This window comes from Accipiter gentilis, chromosome 28, assembly GCF_929443795.1.
Source record: "Accipiter gentilis chromosome 28, bAccGen1.1, whole genome shotgun sequence".
Classification (NCBI taxonomy): domain Eukaryota; kingdom Metazoa; phylum Chordata; class Aves; order Accipitriformes; family Accipitridae; genus Astur; species Astur gentilis.
In genome coordinates this window covers 20,758,885-20,783,226 of record NC_064907.1, presented here as the reverse complement: position 1 = coordinate 20,783,226, position 24,342 = coordinate 20,758,885, and the positions used below count along the sequence as shown (strand labels likewise).

The window sequence follows — 24,342 nt, the reverse complement described above, 5'->3', positions numbered from 1 at the left end:
CCCACGGTCAAGGCCGTTCCCAAAACGGGTGGCAAAGCCCCTCCAGGATTTTGGGGAGAGGGCCAGGTGGCGATGAACCCCCTGTTCTTGGGCTGGAGGGTGCTCGTCCCCACCGCAGCCACCTTGGAAGGAGGGGTCTGGGATTTGGACATCACTTGGGGGGTGGAAAAGCCCTTGCAGATGGATCCACGTCCACAGACAGGGTCCATGCAGAGCAGGATCACCCTTTGCAAAAGCATCCTGAGACTCAGGGTAGCAATGGGCTGGGAAGAAGGGAAAACGGGGGGACACACATGGAGAGGCACAGCAAGCCCTGGCTAGCAATGTCCGCTTGTCAGCCAGGTGTGAGATGAATTTTCTGGGCTCAGCCGGTCCCTGCCTCACACCCCGAGGCAGCCGCGGCTCCTTCCCAGAGCAGGATCCTGCTCGCCAGCATGGGCTGAGCACTAATTACAGGGTTGGCTGGAAATGAGGGAGGTTCAACCTGATTTCCCTGGTGCGGAGGGAGCAGCCCCCGTGTCCCCAGACAGCCGCAGGGCGCCCTGAGAGCTGGGCCCCCTGCTCAGCCGGGCGAGTCAAGCCGGCCCTTCCTCACCACCAGCTGCTGACGCCTCTGTCCTCCTGGCGTTGATGCTAATCCATGTGGTTTTCCTCCCTCTGGAAAAGGGGCTTTTCTCCCAGCTGGAGATGCTAGCAGCATCTTTCCAGGCTGGGCACAGGGTGCTGCTCCCCGCCACCCTCTTGGGAATGAGATGCCATGGACTGGAAAATCCTGCCCTGGCTTGGCTGAGTCCCCATCCCAGGACAAAACTCCCAGGGCCAGGAAAGCGTGGAGGTTGAAAAGCAATTACGTGCATGGTACATATATATTTTTATATATATATATATATATATGAATATGTGTCTGCGTATGGCAAAGGAGCCCTGGCCACTCATGCTGCTACTGGGGCGGTTATGGTGATGCTGGTGATGATATCCCATCCCCATGATGATTTCCCATCCCCACGATGATATCCCATCCCCAAAATGATTTCCCATCCCCACGACGATATCCCATCACCACAATGATTTCCCATCCCTATGATGGTTCCCCCTGCCCACAATTTCCCATCCCAACAATGATATTTTTTGGGGGAGGTGATTTTCGTGTCCGAGGGGAAGGGATGGGGCCGGCACCGGTGACCCTGCGATGCCGACACATGTGTGCTGCCCCGTCCTGCCTCAGAGACGAGGATGGAAGGGTCTGGGGTATTTTTGAGTTGTTTTTGTCCTCGCCCTTTCTGTCCCAAGGGGCAACTGCTGCTCCCAGCTATGGTGGAACTGTACCGGTACTGTGTGGCCATGGTGAGCCTTAGTGGGGGTCCGCAGGTGGTACTTGTGGGGGTTGCTCCTAGTGGGATGGGGGATGCTGGTACTGGGAGTACCAGTACGAGCATAGGGTGGGCATGCTGGTACCAAGGCAGGGATGCTGGTACCAGTGCTGGCACAGGGTGGGGATGCCAGTCCTGGGGCTGTGATGTCGGTGCTGGGGTGAACCACGGTGCTGGTGCTGGTACTGGGACAGTGATGCTGGTACCAGCACAGTGATGCTGGTACTGGGGCGGTGATGGCCGTACTGGGGCAGTATTGGGGCGGTGATGGCCGTACTGGGGCGGTACTGGGGCGGTGATGGCCGTACTGGTCGGTGATGGCGGTGCCGGTGCCGGGGCTGTTGTACCCACTTCTAACCGCTAGGGGGCGCAACAGCCTCAGGCGCTGCGGGCGGTGGGCGTTGCCTCTCAGCGGAGGGGGCGTGGTCTGCTCAATGGGGGCGGGGCCTCAGTGCGGTTTCGCCGGCGTGGACGGCGGCCGCGTGGGGTCAAGGTGGCGGAAGCGGAAGTGGCGTTTGACGGGCGGGGGGACCGGCGCCATCGCCATCATGGTGGGCAGAGGGGCCTTCCGCGTACCGGACCGGTGAGTGCGTCTCCTCTGTCTTGTCCTCACGCAGCTCCGCGGCTGTCTCCAGGCCTAGGGGCTTCCCGGGAACTGCCCCGGCTCGCTGCGGCGGCGTGGGGCCCGGTGCTGCCGGCAGCCGCGGGGCCCGGCCGGGCCCTGACGGCGGCGGCGCTGCGTCGCTCATTACATTGAATGTATGGCAGCTCTCTGGCAGCGGGAAGCCGTAGCTTAAAGCTTGGTGGACTTCGGGTTGGAAGGGTGAGGGTCCCCGGGCCTGGGGGTTTTGAGGGTCCCCGGGCGGGTGGGTAGCGGGGCCGGTCCCCGGTTCAGCCGTTTAACGTCTCCGTGTTGCGGGTTTTAGGTGGACCGACTATCTCCCGCTGGGCAGGAGGATGCCGGGCACCCGCTTCATTGCCTTCAAGGTCCCCCTGAAGCAGGTAAGCACTTGCTGATGCCCTGGGGCTGTTTGAGGTGGAAAGGGGCCACGGGAAGGTATCACTTTGTGGAGAATCAGTGAGTGAATTCCTTCCAAAAAACGAGAAGGAGTGTCACTAGGTCATTTTCTTGTTTATTTTCGGTAACTGGATCATAACCTGCAGGAAAGAGGAGCACAGCACGGTAGCTGCTGTTTGAGCAGACAGAGTGTGTGACAGGATGGCGGTGGTATTCGTGCTGTGGGGGTGACCAGGAATGGCTTCTGGGGGTCTTTGGCAGCTTTCTGGGTGCCAGCAGCACGGCCCAGGCACCCTGGATGCAAGCCGGTCTGCGTGGGTTGGCTTTGTTAGGGCAGGAGGGGTGCTGCGGGCAGCCCCCGCTGGCACTACCAGGTGCCCAGGGGCTGTGCAGCCCAACAAATGCAGTGCCAGAGCTGAGCTTTGGGAGCGGAGGCTGTGAGGGGTCAGTGTGGCAGCACCGCTGCCCACCCAGCTGTGTCTGGAGGTCCCTGCCACTGTGTGCTGGTGTTGTCCCGCAAAAGGGGTTCGTTTACCCAATGTGCAAACCAATAACACACAGAGTCGAGGTATTTTCAGACTAATTTCATTGATGCGCATGAATGGGTGCCTGTCTCAAGACAGCCCACCTTTGTCTTAAAAATCCTCGCATTTATATACTTAATTAATACATAATCATTGTTATTTTCCTTAACAATTGGTTCTTTCTTCTTTGCCCCTCGTGTAAATTGGTGCACAGACTCAGTCTTCTTCCTTCATTGTCGTCTTTTGAGTAGGTGGTCAATGAGTCGGTGATCACAATCTCCCCCTGTAGGAATTACCTTTTACCTACTTCTTCCCTAATCTTGGCAGTTCCAAGCGGTTCTTCAAGGTTTATTGATCAGACCGCAATCCATTACCTTTTCTGACATAAACATAAAGCCCCATTGTCTAGTAGTTAGTTCCTAAACCCTAAATCATGTCTAGTTATTGTTTCCCTATTTTAAACATTAACTGATGGGGGGTCTACACAGGACTTTAGCAGCTCCCTGGTTATTTCAATCATATTATACATATTAATTGATAACACTGGGGCGAGCTCTGCTCCAGAGTGGTTTGAGTGCAGGAGTTATGCCTAAAACAAACACTCTGGGTCATGTCCGTGGGGGTTGTGGAGCTTGTGATGGGGAGCAGTGCTGTTTGCTCACCTCTGTTTGAGCTGCAAGCCTTTTTTATAGCACATTTGTCATGCTACAGTGTTTTGCCACAGTATGAAACCTTCAGTCAGTCCTGGAAAGCCTCAGGTGAACAGTCCCAAAGCAGTGAGGGCCTGAGCACGTCCTGGTTTGGCTCAGTGCAACTTGTGTGTCAGTCTGCATCTGCCTTTGCTCCTTGCCTGCGTCTTTCTCTTTGAAGGGTTGATCTTTGGGAGGTTCTGGAGCATGAACCTCTTCCCACCAGTCGCAATGCACCTGCATTTAATGTCTGCTCTTAAATGTTATATCCCCTCAGAGCTTTGATCAGAACCTTCATCCAGAGGAGAGATTTTCCCCTCGTGACCTCATTAAGAAAATCAAAGAGCAGAAGGAAGAGCTGGGCTTGATCATCGACCTGACGTACACAACTCGCTACTACAGGCCAGAGGTCAGTCTTGGTCTTGCTGTCAGGAGAGTGAAGCTCTGTGTAAGCCCTGATATTGCTGATAAAGTGGAAGATGTTTCTTGCAAGAAGATAACTTTAAAGAGTGTGATGCACTTGAATTCTCCGGCAGGGGATCTCTAATTGATAAGAAATCTCTAATTGATAAGAATAGTCGTGCTTTTTCTGGAAATTATTGACTGACTTTCTTGTAGGAGCTCCCAGCCACACTCTGCTACTCAAAGATCTTGACAATGGGACATGAAATACCAAACAGGCACACCATTTTTCAGTTCAAATGCGTTGTAAAAAAGTTTTTGAGAGACAACAAAGACAATGGTAAGTGTGGATTTCCCTTACTTTGCTGTTGTTGGGAAGGGCACTGCAGACTTGGAGGCCAGGGAAGTTTTAATGAACAGCATGAATTTTTTTGCCTTCTCGTGGTATGTGAATGTCAAGGCTGTAAGGTTGGTTTGTTATGGTAAAGGAATTCACGCTGGCGCTCTGATAATTTGGCAGCGAGTCGAGTTTTAATTGAGTTTGAGACTCCATCTCTAGACTGGCTGTAAATACTGATTGCTTTTTTGGTAGCGGTGTAAGCAGCAAGCTGTTAGTGCTTAGGAAATGTGGGATAGCTTTTTGTGGAGCTTTTAAATACATCCTCCCTGCAGTGAGCTGTGTGACCATGCAGATGAGTCACAGAATTAAATGAGTTAATGAGCTGAATTGGTGGTGCTAATTAGACATAAATAGAGTGATGTTTCGTGATCGTTTCTGTTGATTTACAGTGGTGTCGCTGTTGGAGGGCAAATGCAAATGGGCTTGTTCTGGTGGGATTTTGGAGAAACAGCACTTAAATATAACCGGATTGTTGTGCGTTACAGATAAACTCATTGGAGTTCATTGCACGCATGGCTTGAACAGAACTGGCTACCTGGTTTGTAGGTGAGTTGTCCTTAGTCAAACTGAGTTAAGTGGTGGCATTGCCAGCTTCTTGTTGCTCCAGGAGGAAATAGTGTTGCACCAGTAAAACAAGAGTCAAGTGATCTGCGTAGTCCCAGACTTGCACGGATTTAACGCTTTTCAGCTTCGGGAAGGTGGTTGTTAGGGGGCACATTTTATCCCTGATTTCAGCAGACCAAATGCTGATACTTCATTCTGGCATGTAAATAGAAGCTCTAAAAACTTCCCAGTTACTCTTTCTTTTTGAATCATCGCTAACCTGACAATGTTTCCATAGTTAATTGTGTAATTAGCGCTTTCTTGCTGATCTGTTCAGGTACCTGATTGATGTTGAAGGAATGGACCCAAATACTGCAATAGAGTGTACGTATGTGTATGTTCTTGTTCGATGTGAAATGTTTATTGTGGACTTGTGGTTTTAGATGGCCAAAAGGTTTGGGCTAGCTCCATGGAGGTAACTGTGTGTTTTAACTGTGTGTGTGTGTGTGTTTTCCTGTCGTGTAGAATGGGAGCTGGAGGAGGGGAGGCGTTGGGGGTTCTTTGAGGTAATTGGAAAGAAGAAATTAAGTTTATGGCCTGACTGTGGAGCTAACCAGAGTTGAGTGAACATGGCGGGGGGGCACTGAGCACAGGTTGGATCGAGCTGTGCTGCAGCTCTGCCTGCGTGTCTGCCTTGTGACAGGCTGTCGTGCAAAGAGTGGTATCCTGAGTGGAATCACCGTATGTGACCTGAGTGTTGGAAGTATTGGTTGAAGGGGTTAAAACCCTTCTAAAGAGTTTAAGGGCTCTGCAACCCCAAAGATGACTTGTACAGAGCGTCCTTGTAACTCAGACCCGTCTCTCTCCAGTGTTCAACAGAGCTCGAGGGCATCCTATAGAGAGAACCAACTATATCCAAGATCTTCGGAAAAGATCCGTAAAAAAGTAAGTCTTTTTGTGTGCATGAGCGACTGCATATGCCCAGGGAGAGCTGCTGTCAAGCAACAGATGTTAAATGTGACTAGCCCCTAGGAAGGGAGGTAGAATGGGTCAGTAGGTAAGGAGGAAGGTGGGCATTTGGAAGACCAGGGTTTAAAGATCTCCACAGGCCTGCTGCCCTTCCTTTTTTTCAGGGAACAGTGATGCAAAGGGGTGGGTTTTTTAAGTGTAGAAGAGCTGTTGTGATTACTTGGTGAGTGGTTTGTGGACACAGTCAAGACATACAGAATTCTTCTTAAGGAACTGCGGACTAAAGAATTTGGGTTCAGGCCCCTTCAAAGAAAAAGCCGGCGCTACACCAAACACTAAAAACCAGATGGCCAAACATCATCTGCATCGTTCGAACCAATCCCCCTTAGCGGTACCCAGGTAGGTTTTTGCTTCTTGCCTCTGTGCATGCTGTTCAGCTGAACAGATGGAACAAAAAGAGCTGCTTTCTCACTTTTAAGAAACTTAAACTTGGATTTTTACAAGCCGCAACTCACACAAGAGAGTGCCCGTTGCCTTGCTGTCTCTGCCGTGGGGGAAAAAAACCTCCCTGAAACTTGTCTAGAGCCTATGTTGAAGTGTTCCTTGTGTCTGTAAAGCTTTTTGCCCTTGAAGAACATACTTGTGCCTGTAGGTGCAGAGTAACGTAACTGACAGTGTTGGCACTAGTTCCCAGTGGGGCTGAAAGGTTCTCAAGCTGTCTGAGAGGTTTCAGGGCCAAGAGGACTTTGAATTGGGTGCCGAGTGAGGCAGCTCTTCCCTGAGAGTGAAGCGGTAACTCTCTTTCTGTTCCTAGGCTCCTCCCGTCTCAGCAGGGATGGCAGGGGAACAGTGAATGCAGGTAAAGAGCTTCCTCTTGACCTGGGGTGCGTGTCCTGGATGGGAGATGACCTCTGGCAGCTTCTAGCTGTGGGGGAGCTCCGAAACCGTCTTGGGAGCAGTTGTGTGGTAGCCAGTGCCTGCTTCTGGTGGAGCAGTGGGTCGTTCAGACCCGCTCGTCAGGAGCGTGCAAAATGTTTCCTGCTGAAAAGTTCCCTTACTGTAAGAAATCAGCATGTAGGAAATAAGCTGCTAGATGGGTGTTCTTCCTGGGTGTCGCATTGTTCAGGCTGTAGCAGAAGGGCCCGGGTGAATGTGGAGGAACCGAGGGGATTCATGGCCCTTTCGGGTTCAGCGTACAGAGAGACTGAACAGGGCCGTGACTTCTCCTGGTACTGACTTCTGAATTTTTCTTCTAGAAACTCCAGCAGCGCCAAGAAAAACCGCAGGCGAGGCGCCAAGGCACAGGCACAACACCAGGGGCTGGCGCGTGAGCACGGAGCGACAGAGCAAAGGCAGCCACGCAGTTTGGCAGCGAGGAACTGTTGGGTTTCGTTGCCCACTAAGGAGCGGCACAATGGACTGTCCTTTCCCACCCAGAGCTCCCACCTGTGCCCATCCCAGGAAACGAGAGCGGCCAGGAGACGCAGACGCCGGCATAGGAAACCTGTTGTGACAGCGTAGGGAACGTTGTATGCAACAGAAGCTTGTCCAGGGCTGCGTCTTCACCCCAGAGGAGCTCTGAGATGGGTCTCTCACTGCTTGAACAAGCGGCTTTGCCGTAACTTCCACCAGCAGTTGGGAACTGCAAATGCAGATGATCTTAATCTTAACACAGCTCTTTTTTAAAAAATTTTTTCCTCCCCACCCTGTCCTGTCCTTGATACTTTTACAAACCTCACAGAAATTTTTTAATCCTATGTCATAGCGGAGTCATAGCTCCGCTCCTTGAGGGATGCGGAGAATAAACATGGACCCAAATGCAGCTGGAATAATCCTAAAGAAACATTCTCTGGAGCGTCCCTTTAACCTTCAACAAAAAGGGCTTTTCCTTGATTTCCTCAATACGTAACAAGAAATAAGATTCAGACTGAAACTAGGTGATTTTTTATTTATTTTTTTCGCTTTTCACCCGCTTTTGCTAAAGTAAATTTCCGCACTGCGTGAACCTCGAGCCCTGGTTGTGGAGCAGTTCTTCCCATCCACCCCCTCCCTCCCCCCCCCACCCCGAGATGGGCCTGACGAGCCCTGCAGGATGCGCTTCGGCTCTCACCCGAGCGGCGGGTTGTTGGGCGGTGGCCTATAGCCACGCGGCCGGTCCGTTTTGGGGTGAGAACGGGTGTTTTCGAGGTGAGAAGAGAGCGGTGCAGCCGGGAAGGGAGCTGGCCCTTTAAGGGTCGGGGCCGGCCTCTGACGTCATGACGCCGGGCTTTCCGCTAAGGGAAAGGAAGCGGCCCCTGGGTCGGGCGGAAGCGGGAGGTGGCTGCGTCGTGCCCAGATGTCGCGACGCCTTTTGATTGGCTGCTGAAAGCGGGGGGCGGGGCGGCGCTGTCTGCTTCGGCAACAACCCGGAAGCGCTGAGGGGAGGCGGCGGGTGACGGCGCCTTCTCGGCGGCAGGTCAGGGCCGGGCCCGGGCACTGGGGTCTGCGGGGGGGTCCATTCCTCGCTTGAGGGGCCAGGGACTGGAGGGAAAGCTGCTTTGGGGATGGGAGGGGGCCATTTCTGTCCTGGGGGACTGGGTCGTCTCGTATCGGGGTTCCCTTCGTGGGGCTCCAGCCAGGGGGGATCTGTCTGTGGGTATCTTTCCCTTTAGGAAGTAGGATCCGTTTTGGGGCTTCCCTTGCTCTGTTGTGGGGAGCTGGCAGCCCGTGGGGGCTTTGGTTGGGGGATCTACTTTTTCTTAGAGGGGAAGGGCCGGAGGAGGGGGGGCTGTTTTGGGAGTTACAGGCAGTGCTGGAGGGTTCCTTTACTCTCCCTTACAGGGGAGGGGCTGTGGGAGTTCTGGAGAGCTCTGATTTGGAGGGTGGAGTGGGTCTTTCTCTCTCTTGGTGGGCAATGGTTGGGGGGGGCGTCTGTAGTTTGGGGGCTAGCAGCTCCGGGTGAGTGGTTTGGGTGCTGTCTTTATCTTGAGGGCTGCTGTGGGAATTAGAGGGGGAGCCCTGGGTTGGGAGTACCGGGAGTTACAGTGTGTGAGTGGTGTCTGTTTTCTCCTGGGGGAGAAGGACTGTGGAAATTGGCAGGGGGCCTTTGGTTTGGGGAGATGGCTCAGAGCTCTGGCTTGGGAGAGCAATTGAAGCCACCCTGCCCAGTAGAAACATCAGTGAGGCACAGAGGCTGAAGCCCACTCTGAGCTGTGGTTCTGTCACACCCCATAAGTGAGTGCTTTGACACAGCAGCCTCTGGCAGGACCGAATCTCACAGCCCTTATTTAGGGCAAGAGGCCGGTGGAGGCTCTTCCAGGATATGGGCTGAGAAATGTGGGCTTGCCGGCCTTAAAAAAGGGGCTACTGCTTGAAGGTAGCCCTAGAAAGGCAACCCCTCTGCCAGTCAGGATCTTCAGGCAGTGCCTAGCTCAGCTTGGGACCTTTCCTCCGTTTAGGAAGGAGCCACAGTAAATCGTGATGTTGTGTATGTGGCAGTCACGTTGCTGGAAGGCTTGCAAGGTGCTCTGGATTCAGTGCTGTGATTTCATAATTTAACCCTTACGCTGGTCTGGGATGGCTTTTCCAAGGGAAAACTGCTTTTGGTGCGGGGGAAAGAGCATTGTGGAGCATTTCTGGGCTCGCTGCCCCTCAAACAGTCTTGACGCTTCCCCTGCTTCGAATTTATCGGCTTGTGCCATGGGGCTGTGGGCGAGAAGGGGTTTGTTGGAGCCAAGCAGGAGTCAGATGCATGGATCAGGTCGAGGTGCATTCCTGGGGTGACAGGCGTGCCTCCTGCAGCACGGGGGAGAGAGGGATTGCAACTGTGCCCGGGAGAGAGCAATTTGGGATTGAGCTTGTTGGGTAAGGACAGATCTGCTGAGCAGCAGCGGCTGGAAGGTTGGCCTTCAGCTCCATCCTCTTTTCACTGCTGTGTAAGCAAAGTGGTGGATGCTGCAGTGTTGAAACTCAGTGTAAAGCTGCTTCTGCTCAAGTCTGAATGAAACACTTTGGCCATCTCAGTCCAGGCTAGTGACCAGCACTTGTTCTGTTATGTGGGGAGACAACTGGGAGGGAAGTGCTGCTTTGGGTAGGATGTGGATGGGTCAAACCCTAGCTTGAAATCGGTTACCAAGGACTGAACTAGAATTTGTGGCTGCCTTTCAGGTAATAAAGCTAAATATCCAAGCACTGTGCCCAAAAAGAGCTGGACTTCTCCCAGATTTCTCCCTCAGGACTGAACTTGGCCCATGTATTAAACGCTTTTCTGCTGAGGGGAGGTGATTTCTGTCAAGGACAGACATTCCTGAGGAAACTGGATGAGTTACCTGGTTTACACTGGTTTTGATGCACTTGACTTTACTCCCACCACAGAGTTCGTCAGCCTTGTGGCAGCTTTGATGTGTGTCATTATGCCTGACCACGCCGACGTCAGCCTCCCGCCGGAGGAGCGAGTACGAAGACTGATCCAGGTGGGAAGTGCTGTGGAAGTGAATGAGGACATCCCCCCACGACGCTACTATCGCTCCGGGGTGGAAATTCTCCGCATGGCGACCGTTTACTCAGAGGAAGGCAATATCGAGCATGCCTTTATTTTGTACAACAAATACATCACGTAAGAGCAGCATTGCTTCGTTTGCAAGTAACCTGTGTCGATACAAGGGGTTGTGGGTTTGGTATTGCATGTTTTGAGCGTGTCTAAACACTGTGAGGCCTTGCTGAGCTGGAAGAACTGGGTTCTGTCCAGAGCTCTGCTCCTTTTGAATTTCGATTCCCACAGAGGTGAGGATGCAACTGGTTAGACTGACGAGGAGATGTCGTAAAGGTGTGAGGTACAAACCCACAAATGCTGCTCACCTCTATGGAGAAGGGTTGTAGAAGTTCCCTTTGAAACCAGGCTGATCTTGTATTCCTCTGTCTCTCTGCTAGTGGAGACTCCTGTCAGCAGGAGGGAGGTTTTGTCTCCCTGCATGTCAAAGCTTGCTGGTGTTTTATCACCGCAGAGTGGCTAGATTGGCCTCGATTGTCGCTAGGTTGACCGTGACATCATATGGATCAGCAAGGATCCGTGGTAGAGGATCTCGGTATCGGGTGTCTACCTGGGAAGGATCTAGGCTGGTTGGTGGTTTCTCTAATAAACTGCCTTTGGAGGGGAAGCCTGCTTTACGCTTAAGTTACTACAGCCTCTTACAGCAGGCAGTGAGTTCCTTCTTCAGGTGGAGGGACCGGTTGTAGGTTTAGTTTTACATCTCAGGTAGAATATAATCTCTCCCCGAAACACACACTCATATACCCAAGCCATTCCTTGGAGGGATGTGGGGAAGAGTTCTGGGTCGAAAGAACCTGATCCCAATCAACTGGTGAGTTTCTTGGGTACTGAGTGCCCTTCTAGAAAGCCGCAGATCATATATAAACCCAGCCAACACCCTGTTTGGTGTTTCAGCTGCCAGGCCTCCAGCTGTAGGGTCTACATTCTGTGTAGGCAAGTGCTGAGCTACATATTCTCGCTGTCATCTCCGCAGCTGCCCAGAAATGAGACATCTTGGGTCTGAAACCCCGCTGCCATGCCTGCCGAGCCAAAGCATACACCGTGTTAACGCGGTGACGTGGTGTCAGGTCTGGATTATGTCTGAGCAGCCCAGAGTATGACTGGAGCAAACATGTGCCCTTCTGTGTAGCTGTGCCTGTGGGTGCTTAAAGGGCTGAAAACTGTGATCCTCAGAAAATATCCCAATGGCACGGAGATTCCTGTTCCTGTAGTTTTTTTGACCAAAAGCCTGTCCCTCCCGCTCTCGCCCAGTGCCACGTTGGTATGGTCTCTGCTGTGGCCACGCTACCTGCTTATCCAGAATGTGGTTGGCATCTCTGTGGGCATTTTCTCTCCCTGCCCCTATGTGCAGGGTTCCTGCCCCTTAAATCGAATGCATTTTTCTCTGATTAGCTTTTCTTCCCGCCTTGTACTTCCTGAGCTTTTATGGGCATTGTAGCGAGTGCCCTGGGAGGCTGCACAGGGAGCTGGGAAGTGTAAAACCCTCGGGAAGGTTTCCAGGCTGGTTACGTAGCTGGGGCCAAAGGAGAAACTGTTTAACTAAACAAATGAACTAAAAGCACCTTTGCTGTTTCATTATAGCAGTGATAGGTGCTGGCATGTTTTCTCTCCAGCAGCTTTCAAATGCTCATGGTGTTTACGTTAGCCTGGCTGCTGGGCTACCAGGAAGGTGAAAAAACCTTCCCTCGGTGTGATTTCTCCAGTGCTGATGAATAGGAGCTGTTGCCCTGGATTGTCCAAAGATACGAATTTAACGTCACGGTCTCATTTCTTTAAATGAAGATCTGATGCTGTAGCTCAAGTGGTAGGCTTGATGGATGGTTTTCTAGATGTCCTTCCCCAAGGGGCATGATCCAGAAGGCAAGAGCAGGGCACTGCTAATTGGAGCCTCTCACGGGACTTGCTCTGCTCTCCCCTTTCTAGGAAGGGGACTGGAATTCTTCCCCCAGTGCTTCAGTCCACATCTGCAGGTTGTGCTGTGGCTGTCCTTTCTCAGAGCCTGGCTCCCTGCCGGAGTGTATGGCCTAGTGCGGGCGCTTTCTGCATCAGGCTGTGCCTTTGGGAAGGGGAGGACTCCAGCCCTGAGAAGTACATGAGAGGTTTTTAGCATGGTGTGTTTGGTGGGAGTGAGCACATCGTCCTTGGGGGCGAGGTGTGGTCTGTGTAGCTTTAGGAAGCTGGTTTTCTCTTTATTTCCCTATACAGCACTCCCCAAGGCTGACCTCAAGGCCTGAATTACATGACGAGACTTGTGTCTTAGTGCCTGATTTGGACAGCCGTCGGCTTTGAGACAGTGTTGGCTAGTCATGGGCTAATCTCAAGATGGATCTGCACTGGGATTCCCATTGAGGCAGCCATTTTCCTGCTTGGCCTTCAGCCACCTGCTTGATCTTGTGCAGGTTGTTTGGCTGCACAGCAACGATCTTTCCCATGGGGAGACAAAGCTTGTTGCCCAGCCCTCGTTGGGGGGGGGCAGGAGGGTGGCACGGCTACCTCTTAAGAATAACCAGTCTGGACTTCTAACACACGCGTCTTGTCACCTTGTAAGACATCTGCTTGCTTGTCTTCTTGAACGGCTTCTTCTGTGTTGATCTGAGTGGATGTTTTCCTTGAACCGCCATCAGGCACACGTTTGATTTTGCTAGAGCCAAATAAGAAAGAAAAAAAAAAAAAAAGGTGGGAATTTTATTTTTATGTGGTGTTTGGGCTCCTGGTTTGCCTGCGTGGCTGTAAGCTGCTAGGATTGGCTCCAGGGGTTTGCGTGGGGTGTTGCAAGGGACTCAAGAAATGCCGGCTTGGCATGCGTGCCGTAGCAGCGCTTAAAAATAGCTTGTGATGTGGCTGCTCGGTGCCAAACAGCTGCTGCTCATAGTGGACTCAGGAGCAGGCGGAGGTTTCAACAAGCCCAAAACTCCTCGTGTTTCAGCCTTGCCAAGCCTCGGCTGGGCTGTCGATAGGAAACGTGAACTGTTCCTGCCCTTCCCCTGCCTCCAACCCCAGCCTGCTGCTGCCTAGTTTTGCCCCAAAGTTTTCCTCTGGCTGCCTGAGTCCTCGTCTCCTCCTGCTGCCCACTTTTTCCCCCCTTCCTGACTTGTGGAAACCCAGCTGTCTCTGCTGGTTTTTCCATCCTCCCCAGGCCAGCATCTGCTCTTAATCCTTCTTAATTAATCCCTTCCATTTTAATCTGCTAGCTGTTGGCAATGATCACAGCCTTGTTTTGTCTCCTCGACACAGTGACCTACTTCACAACCACCAGCCAGGAGCGGGGACCTTGCTCGGTGTTTCGGATTGAGCGACAGCTTCTCTGTGGCTCTGGGCTGTGACGTGGTTATGCTGATCCTGCGGTCTCTGGCGAGAGCATCCTCACGCTCTCCGTGGCAACCAGGAGCCTTTGTGGGTTGCAAAAAGTCCTTCCTTTTCCCAGAGGACTAAGGTTTCGAAGCAGCTGGGTTTATTTACTGCACACACAGAGGCTTCTCAGCGTGAAGAGTGTTCTCACTCTGTCCCCCCTGAGTTTTTCCCGCTTGGCTCTGCTTGGTTGGTTTGTGCTACTCCCTGGGGCATGGTCTAGTCCTCACTACTGTTATTACTTGTGCCTGGGCATGAGGCTTCTATTTAAAGGAGCTGGAGAGCATCCTCCTTCAGATGCTAAAGTGGTGTAGCAAAGAGCCACGAAGGAGGGCAGGTTTTTTTGCGTTATGCCCACAGGCTTTGTGGACACTCGGAGCACGTACAGCTCCACTTGCAGGAGACAAGGACTCGGCTAGGCTCACCGTGAGCTCACTCTGAGCACGCAGTCAGCAAGTGTGCCACTGGGGACTTGTTTGCAGAGGTAACTCGGGGATGGCTCAAACCTGGGGACCCTCACAGAGCTGAGCCAGCATGAATTGCGCTATGTCTGCGGGCTTTTTTCCTTGTTCTAGTGCTTGCAGTACTCTTTCTCTGCATCTTCACCACTGTGTCCTGCAGAGCTCCCTGGAAGGGGGGAACAGTTATTGTGTTTGTAGAGAAGCCAAAGATTAACCTGTTCGTAGTTGTGCTGGGAGCGGGATGATGTTGAGCTCAGTCTTGATTTCCCTCCCAGAAGTCTGCACAGGAATAGCCCTGCTGCGTGAAGTATTGCCCTGACCTTCTGGGGTGGTCGGGCCACAGAGCCAAAAGGCTTCTGACGCAGCAGCTGGGGATGTTGTGAACTTACTTTTAGCTTACCTGCAAGTTTTTTCTTTTCGAGGTCTGAATTAATTTCCTGATCTCTTGCACAAACTGTTTGTTCCTCTGTACAGAAGGACAGTGTGAGCACTGAGTCAGCCAAGTCCTTGAACTTGTGCGTAATCCCCTTGGATGCTTGCAGAGGTGTAGGCAGGTGCCCAAGGACCTTCCTGAATCACTGTCAGTGTCCTTGGTGTTTCAGACCGGCTTATTAATGTTTCTGTTCAAAACAAATATATTTATCCCTGAGGATCATCTCCAAAGTCCAGGTGGAAGAAAAATCTCCCGTGTGAGGCACTCCCCTGGGACTGAGCGAGATCTCCAGTGTCTCATGAAGAGCTCAGAAGGCCATTATAAGATGGAGGGTTTCCTGCAGAAAGGCAGATGACTGTCCTGACTGTGGGGAGCACAAAGCCCAGGAGGTGGTGCAGCAAGGGGACAGTGCTGGAAGGGAACTATCTGTACCCCCAAAATGTCACTTGCTATCTTGTATTTGTCCCTTTCAGTTGTGATTCAGAAGTGCAGTTTCTCTCCTGTGTTTGCAGGCTCTTCATTGAGAAGCTGCCACAGCACCGTGATTACAAAACTGCTGTCATACCCGAAAAGAGGGAGACAGTGAAAGTAAGTAGCAGCATTTCCAAGTCTTCAGTGGCTGCTGTCAGAAATGTTCTGGGGTCATCGACTTTGGGTTTTCATGGCTCTGGGATGAGCGATCCACACAAACGCTGAGAAGCCTTGGCTTGACCAGGCAGTCATGACCCCTTGGGAGTTATGGTTTGGGGGATTCTTACCCTGTTACGCTTGCGCTGGGCTGGCTGTGGTTGTCCAATTTACTTTCTGTTGAGCACTGGGGTGTCCTTTCTTTCCTGTTAAACTCCTTGCTTTTTAAAGACCACATGGCTTTTCTGTGCATGATGGCTGGATGCTTCATGTGGTGTTCCTCAAGGGATTTGCCAGGGGATCCTTGGAGATTGCTCAGAGCCACAAGAAGCTACCGCTCCTCTGCTCAAAATTGACCAGAAGAGCAAAGGACAACGCTGCCTGAGCTCATGCTCAGTGTTGTTGGCAGTGCTGTCTGTGCCACCCAGCTACAACATGCCTGTCTGCAGCCTGCCAGCCTGTCTGCACGTGGTGGTGGAGCTGCTTGGCCCTTCCTGCCTCGTGAACAAGTGGATGGTTTATAATCTCTGGGTGCTACATGTCCATTGATTCTCGCATCTGTTCAGGTCTTGTTTTCCTTGCCTTGGGGCTATTGCACTCTTATGACTGTGTTTCCTCCCTTCAGAAACTGAAAGAAGTAGCCTTCCCCAGAGCTGAAGAGCTCAAGGAGGAGCTATTAAAGAGGTACGCCAAGGACTATGCTAAGTACAAGGAGCAGAAGGTGAGTGAGAGGAGACAGGAGGCCTGTGCTCCCCAGAAGACACTCAGCCACCAAGGTTTGGAAGAGGGCAGGTCTCCAGGGCTCCCTGGATGCTTTGAAATATGAAGTCTGGGTAGCCCCAGCTTGCAGGGTCCAGCCTCATCACCTGCAGCACAGGGCTGTCCCAATAATATGTCTGCTGCCATTATGCAGGTGAATCTGTCAAGCCTCCCTGTATCTCTTCTTTGTGCATCCTGGAGGCAGTCTGAGCTGGGATTGTTGGTTGGTTGGTTTTTTTCTCTTTGTCACAACATGAAGTCTAGGTCTTATGATCCAGAAACTCAGCAGGCAGTTGGTAACAGCATGGGCAAGGATCTGGGGTTCTGTGGGCTAAGCAGAAAACTCTGCAGTCAGTTTTGCTGCAGACAGGTGAAATTTTTGAGCTGGGATAGAGGGAAATTAACCTGGAATTATATTTCTGTGGAAGAGGGAGGGTAAGGCAGCAGTTTTACTGCCCTGTTCTAGCTGGCTGTCCTGATGGAAGTGCGGATCTCTGTTTTGCAAGCTGAAGCTTCCTTGCAGGGAGTGCTGTTTGCTGGTTACCTTTTGCAGACCCTTTAGAAGTAGTCTGGGATTGCTGAGGGTCTGCAGTGCATAGGCTTCGTATTCTGCCTTGGGCTAGCATTCCTCTGTTTGCTGATGTTGGCGTGTTTCTCCTTGCAGAAGGAGGAGGAAGAGGAATTTGCACGCAACTTGGCTTTGCAGCAGCAGCTGGAAGAGGAGAGAAATCGGGTAGCCCTGATGAAGCAGCAGCAGGCAGAGCAAGAGCAGTTTCATGCCTTCGAGGAGATGATTCGGCGACAGGAGCTGGAGAAGGAACGTCTAAAGATAGTGCAGGAATTTGGAAAGCCAGAGCCAAGTCCTGAGTCTCTGGATGGACCCCTCATCCCTGGCGTGGAACAGCCCCCAACTGATTTAATCCCAAAGGTTCCCGTCTCTCCAGTTGACCCTGCAAGTCCATCAGCAGGGACTGTCTCATCCAAACCTCCTGTTGTGGACAGATCTTTGAAACCTAGTGCTTTGGGGAGCACGGAAAACAGTTAGTACAACCCAGTGCACCCTTCTCCCTTGCTGGGGCTGAGCCAAACATGGCCGAGGAGCTGATTTGTCTGGAACGTTCTTGGAAGTATCTGATCATGGCTCCATCCCTTCTGGGGGTTTGGCCTTCCAAGTCACTGAATGTTCTCCCCGTTGTCCAGGAAAGGTTTGCAGGGCTGGGGAGAACTGTCTCCTTTTGGGAATAGGTCCCCCACCATTCCCCAGCCCAGTCTCTGCTGATCTAGATTCTACAATTCTATTGTTTGGCTTTTTCTAGATCCAAATATGTGTTGGAGATTGGGGTTTAGTTACTGGCTAGGCTGACCGAATTCTCCTATTCTGCTAAATATGGCTCCAAAATACTGATTGGGACATTTCCAAATGACCAGTGACACATTTTACTTTAAATTATGTTTTGTGAGTCTTTGTGGTTACATTTTCGTTAACAAAATCCTAGGTTTTTGACATGCTGCTGAAGGTTTCTTTCGCTCTATGTGTCTCTTTACCTGTTTTGAAAGAGGTAGCGACTGTGCTTTATGAGGCGTCACAGTGACTTCATATATCTGCAACTGCCATTGTAAGGGTAGACATTAGAGTAGTTAATGTTTCCAGCCTGGATTTTTTCTGTCTAGTCCCTTCAGATACTGACCTGAGGGACCATTTCTCCAGCATCCCTGACTGTCATTGCTGATTGTGCTCCCGTTCTCCCCACAGATGCAGGTATGGATGTCCTTCGCCAGGTCATTGTCCCTAGGGAGCTCTGCCAGAAATTCCTCCAGCTGGCTGATGCCAATACAGTCCGGGGTGTGGAGACGTGTGGGATCCTCTGCGGTAAGCTGGTAAGGTGGTAATCCTAATTAAGACCCTGGAAGTGGTGCAGGGGCCTTTTGTCAAGGTGTGCAATAGCCTTGTAAATGGCTAGAGGACCCGACTATCGCTACAGAAGGCTGTTGTGCAGTTTCACTGATGATTAGGCTTTCATGTGAGCGTTAGGGGTGATCTGCCTCTCCTTTTCCTCCCTTTTACGTTAGGATTTCTGCACAATGAATGAGGTGCCAGCCACCAAGTTTCTGTGGGTATTCAGCTTCCCCTCTCCTGTTGAAGGCTGTCTGCTGGGTACCTGCTTCAAGCACTCCCACGTTGCCAGTGATAGGCAGCTCCAGTGACTTGTCCTTTTGGTACCAGCAGGACTGAGGTGTCCCAGCTATGAACTAGGACCCTCACCCAGACAAGGCTGTGCAAACACCAACTCGAGACAGTCCTCTCCTAAAAGAGTTTCCGTGTACAGGTTTCTATTGGCACCTCCAGCCTATCCCCTGTGTCACTTGGGGCTGCTTTGCTTGCAGGAGTTTGCTTTGAAATGAAGTTGTTTGATGTAGCAACTTTCTGCAATCCAGCTGCTTCCAGACACTTGGTGATCATTTAGTTATGAGGCATCATCTTGTAGTGAGTAGAGAGATTTGCTTTCGTGGGTGTCCAGGACTTCTCTGAGCTCTTGCGGGTGCTCTGCATGGCGGAGAAAATGAAACAAAGCAGTGGGTCATGCTTAGACTCAGAAAATCCTGCAACCCGGTTGTCAATAACTTGCAGTTACCATTTCTGTGACCTGTAAATGGACGGTAGATGCATCTGTGGGCTTGTTTCCAGAGCTGCCGTTCCCCTGGCTGGGCCCCTGAGTGATGAATGCAGAAGTACCGCGTTCCCAAAGCTTAGGAAATTACCTTTGCACCAGTGGGCGGCAGCAGTGTTTCCTGCTTCTGGGGTGTCCGGTGGGTAACAGCCTCCCTGTGCTGCCTTGCAGATGAGGAACGAGTTCACGATAACCCACGTCATTGTTCCCAAGCAGTACGGAGGCCCCGATTATTGCAACACGGAGAATGAGGAGGAGCTCTTCGTGATCCAGGATCAGTATGGCCTTGTTACGCTAGGCTGGATCCATGTGAGTCTCTTGTTCCTGTTTCACTTCCCGACTGGCCTTGCATTCAGCTGGGAGGGAAAGGGGTGCGTGGAGCAGGGTGATGGAAGAGAATTTACTGCAGGAGATACCACGAAGCAGGCAGCATCCTCTGGATTTCACCCTCTGGTGCAGTCTCAGTCACTATTCACGCTGCTGGAGAAATCCAGATCTGTTTGAAGTTCAGGTCCCTTCCTAAAGCATCAGGCCCTTTGAAATTGGGATATTGGGCATGAAGCTCATGTTTTATCCAGCTAAAAGCTGACTCCAGAGGCACTGCTGGGGCATCCCAAGTTCCTGCTGTCAGCACAGGGCCTCTCCTGTGATGCATCCCGGTAGTAGCGCTGCTTTTCACAGACAGCTGTGTGCTGCTCTGCTGCGGGATGTGCCAGTTCCAGATTCCTCCTCTGGCTTCAGCGCTGCCCTGCTGCCTGTCCCCGCGGAGCCTTTGGCAGTCGGATTGGTGCCAAGCAAAATGTTTGGTGCTGCTGAGTAATCTCTCGAAAGCAGCAGCTGCCTCGCAGGCTTTGACAAATAAATGCCTGCTGCGTGTGTCTGATACATGCGGGGTGTCTGCTTTTGGTGTTAACTCTTCAGTGACGGCCCTGCGACATCCAGGCACCCTCAGGAATCCCGTTGACCTTTCTGCTGGTCTTGGCAACAAAAACTTGACAGCAAAAGGGGAAAGACCTTTCAGCACGAGTTAGGCTGTGAAATCTAGCTGTCAGACAGAGTTTGGTAAGGTGGTAGCTGTTTGTGATCGTACAACCCTTGGCCATTCTGGTGGAATGTGATATCTTGAAGTGCCTTGGCAGTATGTTATGTGCCTGGTGATGCTGTGCATTAGGCATAGCTGCACTTCAGAAACATGTGAAGTGCTCTGCAGGGAGACGTGCATGAAAGCAAGGACAGCGTTGTGCCTTAAAGTTTGACTTTCCGTGGGACATGGCCAGAAATGTAGAGGTGCTTCTGTACCTATTCCAAATAGAAAAGAGGAGCAGATGTTTTGGGACAATCCAAAGGCGTTTTCAGTGTGCAAGCATGTCCTGTGTGCTATCTGAGGAGCTGTGTCTCTTCTCTATTACAACCTTCTCTTGGCAGATGCAGTCCCTTTGGACTAGTTCTCCAACCCTGCTGGAACTTCCTCTCTTTTATGCTGCCCTGTGTTTCAGACTCACCCCACGCAGACAGCCTTCCTCTCCAGCGTCGACCTGCACACGCACTGCTCCTACCAGATGATGTTGCCAGAGTCCATTGCTATTGTGTGTTCTCCGAAATACCAGGAGTAAGTATGGATGTGGGGTAGGGAAGGCCCTTCCTTCTGCCTGTGCTGCCCAACCAAAAGGTTGGGCAGGAGGTCTAGCTTCTTCAGAAGGTACTGAAGCTCTGTTTACCACAACCCTTCCTCTATCAGATTCCTGGTGTGGGAATAAAATGTCAAGTCACACAATGAAAGCTTTACCAAAAGAGGCTGGAAAAGCATGTGTGATTTGACAGCTCTTCTGAGCTGCTTTGGGGCCCTGATTGTGTCTGGGCCGTGGTTGCCCACCCGTGAAAGGAGACCAGTCTGCAGCCATAGGGCTGGGGAGAGGAGTGTCCTGGGCAGAGGAGAGTCCCGCAGCACGCATCTCTGCTCTCGCTCAAGATGAGCAGACTCAGGCATGCTCCTTGAAACACAGAAGGAGGTGTTTCTATTTGCAGAGGCTTGAGCTACACAGAGCTTGTGTTTTTACTCTAGGACAGGGTTTTTCAAGCTGACGGAGCATGGTCTGGAGGAGATCTCTTCCTGCCGGCAGAAAGGATTCCACCCACACTCCAAAGACCCCCCTCTCTTCACTGTAAGTCACGCCACGAGGCGGTGGGGGCTGTAGGACCACGAGTCGGCATATTGGACAATTCACTTGAACTTATATCTGTGGTGAGGTACTAGGCTGTGACCCAGGACAGGAGGGTCAGCCTGGCAGGGGCTTGTCTCTTCCTAGCGTTGAGGTGCAAAAGCTTTCTAACTTGTTAGCATGTCTTGGAGGTGTGATGTGGAGCACTTCTGCAGAAACAGGTCAAGGCAGTGGCAAAGGCATGTATTTGAGAGAGAGAGATATTTGTATTTGTGTCCTGCTATGGTTTCTGTGTGGCACTGGGCAGGGCACTAGTTCCTGGTCTGAGAGGGCTGTCCGTGAAGGATGCTGGGTGCGGGTTGTGTCAGGAGGTAGAGGAGACTCATCTGAGCTCTGGGAACATCTGAATAACCCCCTGTCCCCTCTTTCTCTTCCCCTCTCTTCCAGACCTGCAATCATGTGTCAGTAGTCGAGAGAGACGTGGTCCTGATGGATCTCCGATAGGCCTCTTGCCTTAACCACTTAAAGAAAACCAACTACCTTCCTTCTAGGCCTAGAGAATTTTTGTTTTTCCTCCTGTAGCAGATGATTTCTACCGTGTAGTGACCCTTCCCCTTTCTCCCCCAATAATCACGGTGAAATCGGTACCCTGACCTCAGTGGGAGCACGTGAAACCTCGGTGCCTGGCGTCAGGCTGGTGAAGTGGTGCTGAGGTTCAGGGTGTGGGGAAAAGCTAACTGGAAATTCAAAGACAGAAGCTAACACTGAAGCAATTGTTTAATACTCTAATCTATGGCTTGAACAGCTGCTTGGGGTGGTTCCCCGTGATTTGCTGCAACCATGAGGTGCAGAAACCTTTTCAAGTGCTTTCAAAGTGGGACTTGCCTGAATTAACCCATGCTTTGTTTTGCCTCTCTCTCTGGGTTGCTGTGGTCTCAGTGCAGCTGGCTGGAGTAGACAAGTCTTTGCTATAGTTTAAGATTAAACCTTCCTAAGCCCTCTCACTCCACGCAAGAGCTTATTGCCGCTGAGTTGGAGTGAGTTCTGCTTGCTGTTACTCAGGTCTTTGCCTGGTGAGGTAAGAAGGGGCCCCACCTCCTCTGGGGACCCCCATTTCCGTGTTTCAGGGGAGAAGGTGCCTGAAGGCGGCACTGCTTTGCACAAGCTGCTTCATTCCAGCAGACGTGAGGGATGTCTTGTTACTTTATTCCTTTTCCTGGATGGGAGATTTGCTCCGGCACTTGGGCTGCCCAGCGAGAGCTTGGGTTTGACTTGCTGCTGTTGTTACCATGGAGGAGGCTCTCGGTCTCTTGGCTGCAGTGCTGTCGTGTGAAGGCTCTGTAAGGCCATCGCCTCTCTGAGACAGGACTCCAGCAGGTTTTGCTGCTTCTGTCCTCAAAGATCACAGCACCCGATTGCCTCTGCACTTCTCGAAACAGTATGAAGTCTGTCCTTGCCAAAAACAAGCACTCTGTGATGTCGCCATTATGCGGTACGCCAGCCAGGGACCTCTTCCGAATTACTTTCCTCGGATGCCGAGCAGCGATTTTCCTTCCCTGTGCTATCCATGCTGAGCCTTCGCCCTCACTTCTGCTGGCGTTGAAAGCAAAGAAGCAGTATTGAAAGGTGGAAGGCATCTGGCCTCAAAGGGCTGAGCGTGATCCACAACATCTCCACATCCTCTGGCAGGATGCTCTAATGATCAGCACATGGCTGTGCAGGGAGGGGAAGAAGGCTGGAGTTGCCTTCCCACCTGGCATGCATACATACATGTTCTATATGTCAAGTCCTTGTACTTCCACATACAAAATTCTTTGGTGTACAGTTTAACACACATGGATTGTATTATCTTGGCTGGGTTTCTTTTGCCACTTATTTTCTTTGAGCTAATTCAGTGGGTTGGAGGGGTCTGGTGTGGCTGAGAGTGGGGAGGGAATCGATTTATTTAGGGGTTGTGTTTATTTGCAACAGCCACCTCCTTGACTCCTGCGTGACAAACTACTGCTGCCATCGTTTTTGCAGTTGGTTTTGAAAACAGGCTACCCCTGGCAGTGGGAGGGAAGCAAGGGGACTTCAGGGCATCTGTGGGAACTAACTTTCAGACCTCACTTATTTAAACCATGATGAGGGGTGGGTTTTGCAGCCTCGGTGTAGGGATGTTCACCCCGCAGCTCTATCTGCTCTTCACCCCAGAGCTCTATCTGCTCTTCACCCTGCTGGCTCCCCTAAAGCATCACAGGGACACAAGGTGTAAAAGCCTGTCTTGCAAAGCGGCGATTCCTTCAAATTCATGGTGAATATCACAATGAATTTATCTCAACTCCCTGTCCCTGAAGGTCTCGGGTCTGAGCTGACCCTAGCATTGAGCAGAGAGCAGCAGCTGGGGAGAGGAGCTAGTGGCAAATCACTTCTTTGTTTGCAAGTCGTCCCAGTGACCAATAAACCCTCGTGGAGAATTTTTCAAATACCTCGCAGTGCGGCCGTACGCACGGGCTGCGTTTTTTACGTCAGCGGCCAGCTGCTGCCTCGCGCCCAGCCCTGCTCTCCGAGCTGGCAGCTTTTTAATCACATTTTTTCACTTAAAGTCACTGAGTCATCAGTTTGTGCATTGGGATGAATGCTGATACCCTGGCACTACTGCCTGTGTCCCGCTAACCCACCCTGTCTGTCCAGCTGCACCAGATGTGACTGTTGTACCTTAAAAATCACTCAAAACGGGGAGTTGAATCTGGTAGGAGCTAAGCTATCCAGAAACCACACTTTGCAGGGATGATTTATTTTCCGCAACAATGTGGGTTGCATGTTTTGGGGAGTTTCCTGCAGGCAGGGAGCGATGCTTATCTCTGCCTTGGAGATGGGAACAGACCCAAATCCCTGCCTGAGCTCTCATCGCCAGTTTGTCCATCCTCAGCAGCAGCCCGAGAGGTTTAAAGCGCGAACGTTACCCTTATAGGGACGTGCCGAGGGCTGGCCTGGGTGCCGGGACTTTTGAAATCCCACGGCAAACTAGGGATTACCCCCTTCCTTGTCCCATGTTCATCCCAGCCCAGGCCAGCCTTGCCTATGCCGTGGGATGCTTGGCGTTCCTGCGAGCATCCCACGGCCGCCGGCCACCCTCCCCACGGCCGCCAAGTGCCGGCAGAGCCGGCAGCTGGATTGGCTGCGGTGGCCGAACCTTTCCTTTTTAGGCTGCGTGCCTGCTCCGGCTCAGGGCTTTGCCGCCGCAGTCCGAGCTTCAAACTGGCTGTGCCGAGGCGTCCTGTCCTGGCTGGCTGTGGTGCCATGGGTCGGTGTGGTTTTGGGGAGTCTTGCTGGGGTGGGGAGCTTGGAGCTGACCTACCCATTCCCAGGCAAATGCCAGGGCTGGAACAGCAAAGCAGAGCAGGGTCTCGGGTCGATACCCGGCTGTGTGCACCAGCCCAGGGTTTGGGGGTATCTCCGTG

The 24,342-nt window shown here is 51.9% G+C and overlaps 2 protein-coding genes across 6 annotated transcripts; both read left to right on the top strand.

Annotated features, from left to right (window-relative positions):
• The first annotated feature begins 1,847 nt into the window (after positions 1 to 1,847).
• On the top strand, positions 1,848 to 7,926 carry DUSP11 (dual specificity phosphatase 11). 3 transcript variants are annotated; one of them, XM_049830683.1, is made up of 10 exons: positions 1,848 to 1,953; positions 2,297 to 2,372; positions 3,879 to 4,010; positions 4,220 to 4,343; positions 4,889 to 4,949; positions 5,284 to 5,330; positions 5,816 to 5,891; positions 6,186 to 6,314; positions 6,730 to 6,774; positions 7,172 to 7,926. In XM_049830683.1, the coding sequence occupies exons 1-10, from the start codon at positions 1,919 to 1,921 to the stop codon at positions 7,434 to 7,436; spliced, it is 990 nt and encodes a 329-aa protein (XP_049686640.1). In that variant the 5' UTR covers positions 1,848 to 1,918; the 3' UTR covers positions 7,437 to 7,926. The 3 variants fall into 3 exon arrangements, with proteins under 3 accessions (XP_049686640.1, XP_049686641.1, XP_049686642.1); XM_049830684.1 differs by lacking the exon at positions 6,730 to 6,774; XM_049830685.1 differs by lacking the exons at positions 6,186 to 6,314; positions 6,730 to 6,774.
• STAMBP (STAM binding protein) lies at positions 7,755 to 22,752 on the top strand. Of its 3 annotated transcripts, none has more exons than XM_049830678.1 (10): positions 7,755 to 7,852; positions 10,269 to 10,509; positions 15,198 to 15,273; positions 15,938 to 16,033; positions 16,736 to 17,111; positions 17,825 to 17,949; positions 18,912 to 19,049; positions 20,237 to 20,349; positions 20,803 to 20,902; positions 21,347 to 22,752. In XM_049830678.1, exons 2-10 carry the CDS (start codon positions 10,295 to 10,297, stop codon positions 21,401 to 21,403), a joined length of 1,296 nt encoding a protein of 431 aa, XP_049686635.1. In that variant the 5' UTR covers positions 7,755 to 7,852; positions 10,269 to 10,294; the 3' UTR covers positions 21,404 to 22,752. The 3 variants fall into 3 exon arrangements, with proteins under 3 accessions (XP_049686635.1, XP_049686637.1, XP_049686636.1); XM_049830679.1 differs by lacking the exon at positions 7,755 to 7,852 and adding an exon at positions 8,296 to 8,370; XM_049830680.1 differs by lacking the exon at positions 21,347 to 22,752 and having other exon boundaries at positions 20,166 to 20,349.
• The last annotated feature ends 1,590 nt before the right edge of the window (positions 22,753 to 24,342 follow it).

Coding starts and splice junctions, on each gene's coding strand:
- STAMBP (XM_049830678.1), top strand. CDS start 10,295: ATGTGTGTCATTATGCCTGACCACGCCGACGTCAGCCTCCCGCCGGAG. Junction 16,034..16,735: donor CTAAGTACAAGGAGCAGAAG/GTGAGTGAGAGG, acceptor TTCTCCTTGCAG/AAGGAGGAGGAAGAGGAATT. Junction 17,950..18,911: donor GGATCCTCTGCGGTAAGCTG/GTAAGGTGGTAA, acceptor GCTGCCTTGCAG/ATGAGGAACGAGTTCACGAT.
- DUSP11 (XM_049830683.1), top strand. CDS start 1,919: ATGGTGGGCAGAGGGGCCTTCCGCGTACCGGACCG. Junction 5,331..5,815: donor CCCAAATACTGCAATAGAGT/GTACGTATGTGT, acceptor GTCTCTCTCCAG/TGTTCAACAGAGCTCGAGGG. Junction 5,892..6,185: donor CGGAAAAGATCCGTAAAAAA/GTAAGTCTTTTT, acceptor ATTCTTCTTAAG/GAACTGCGGACTAAAGAATT.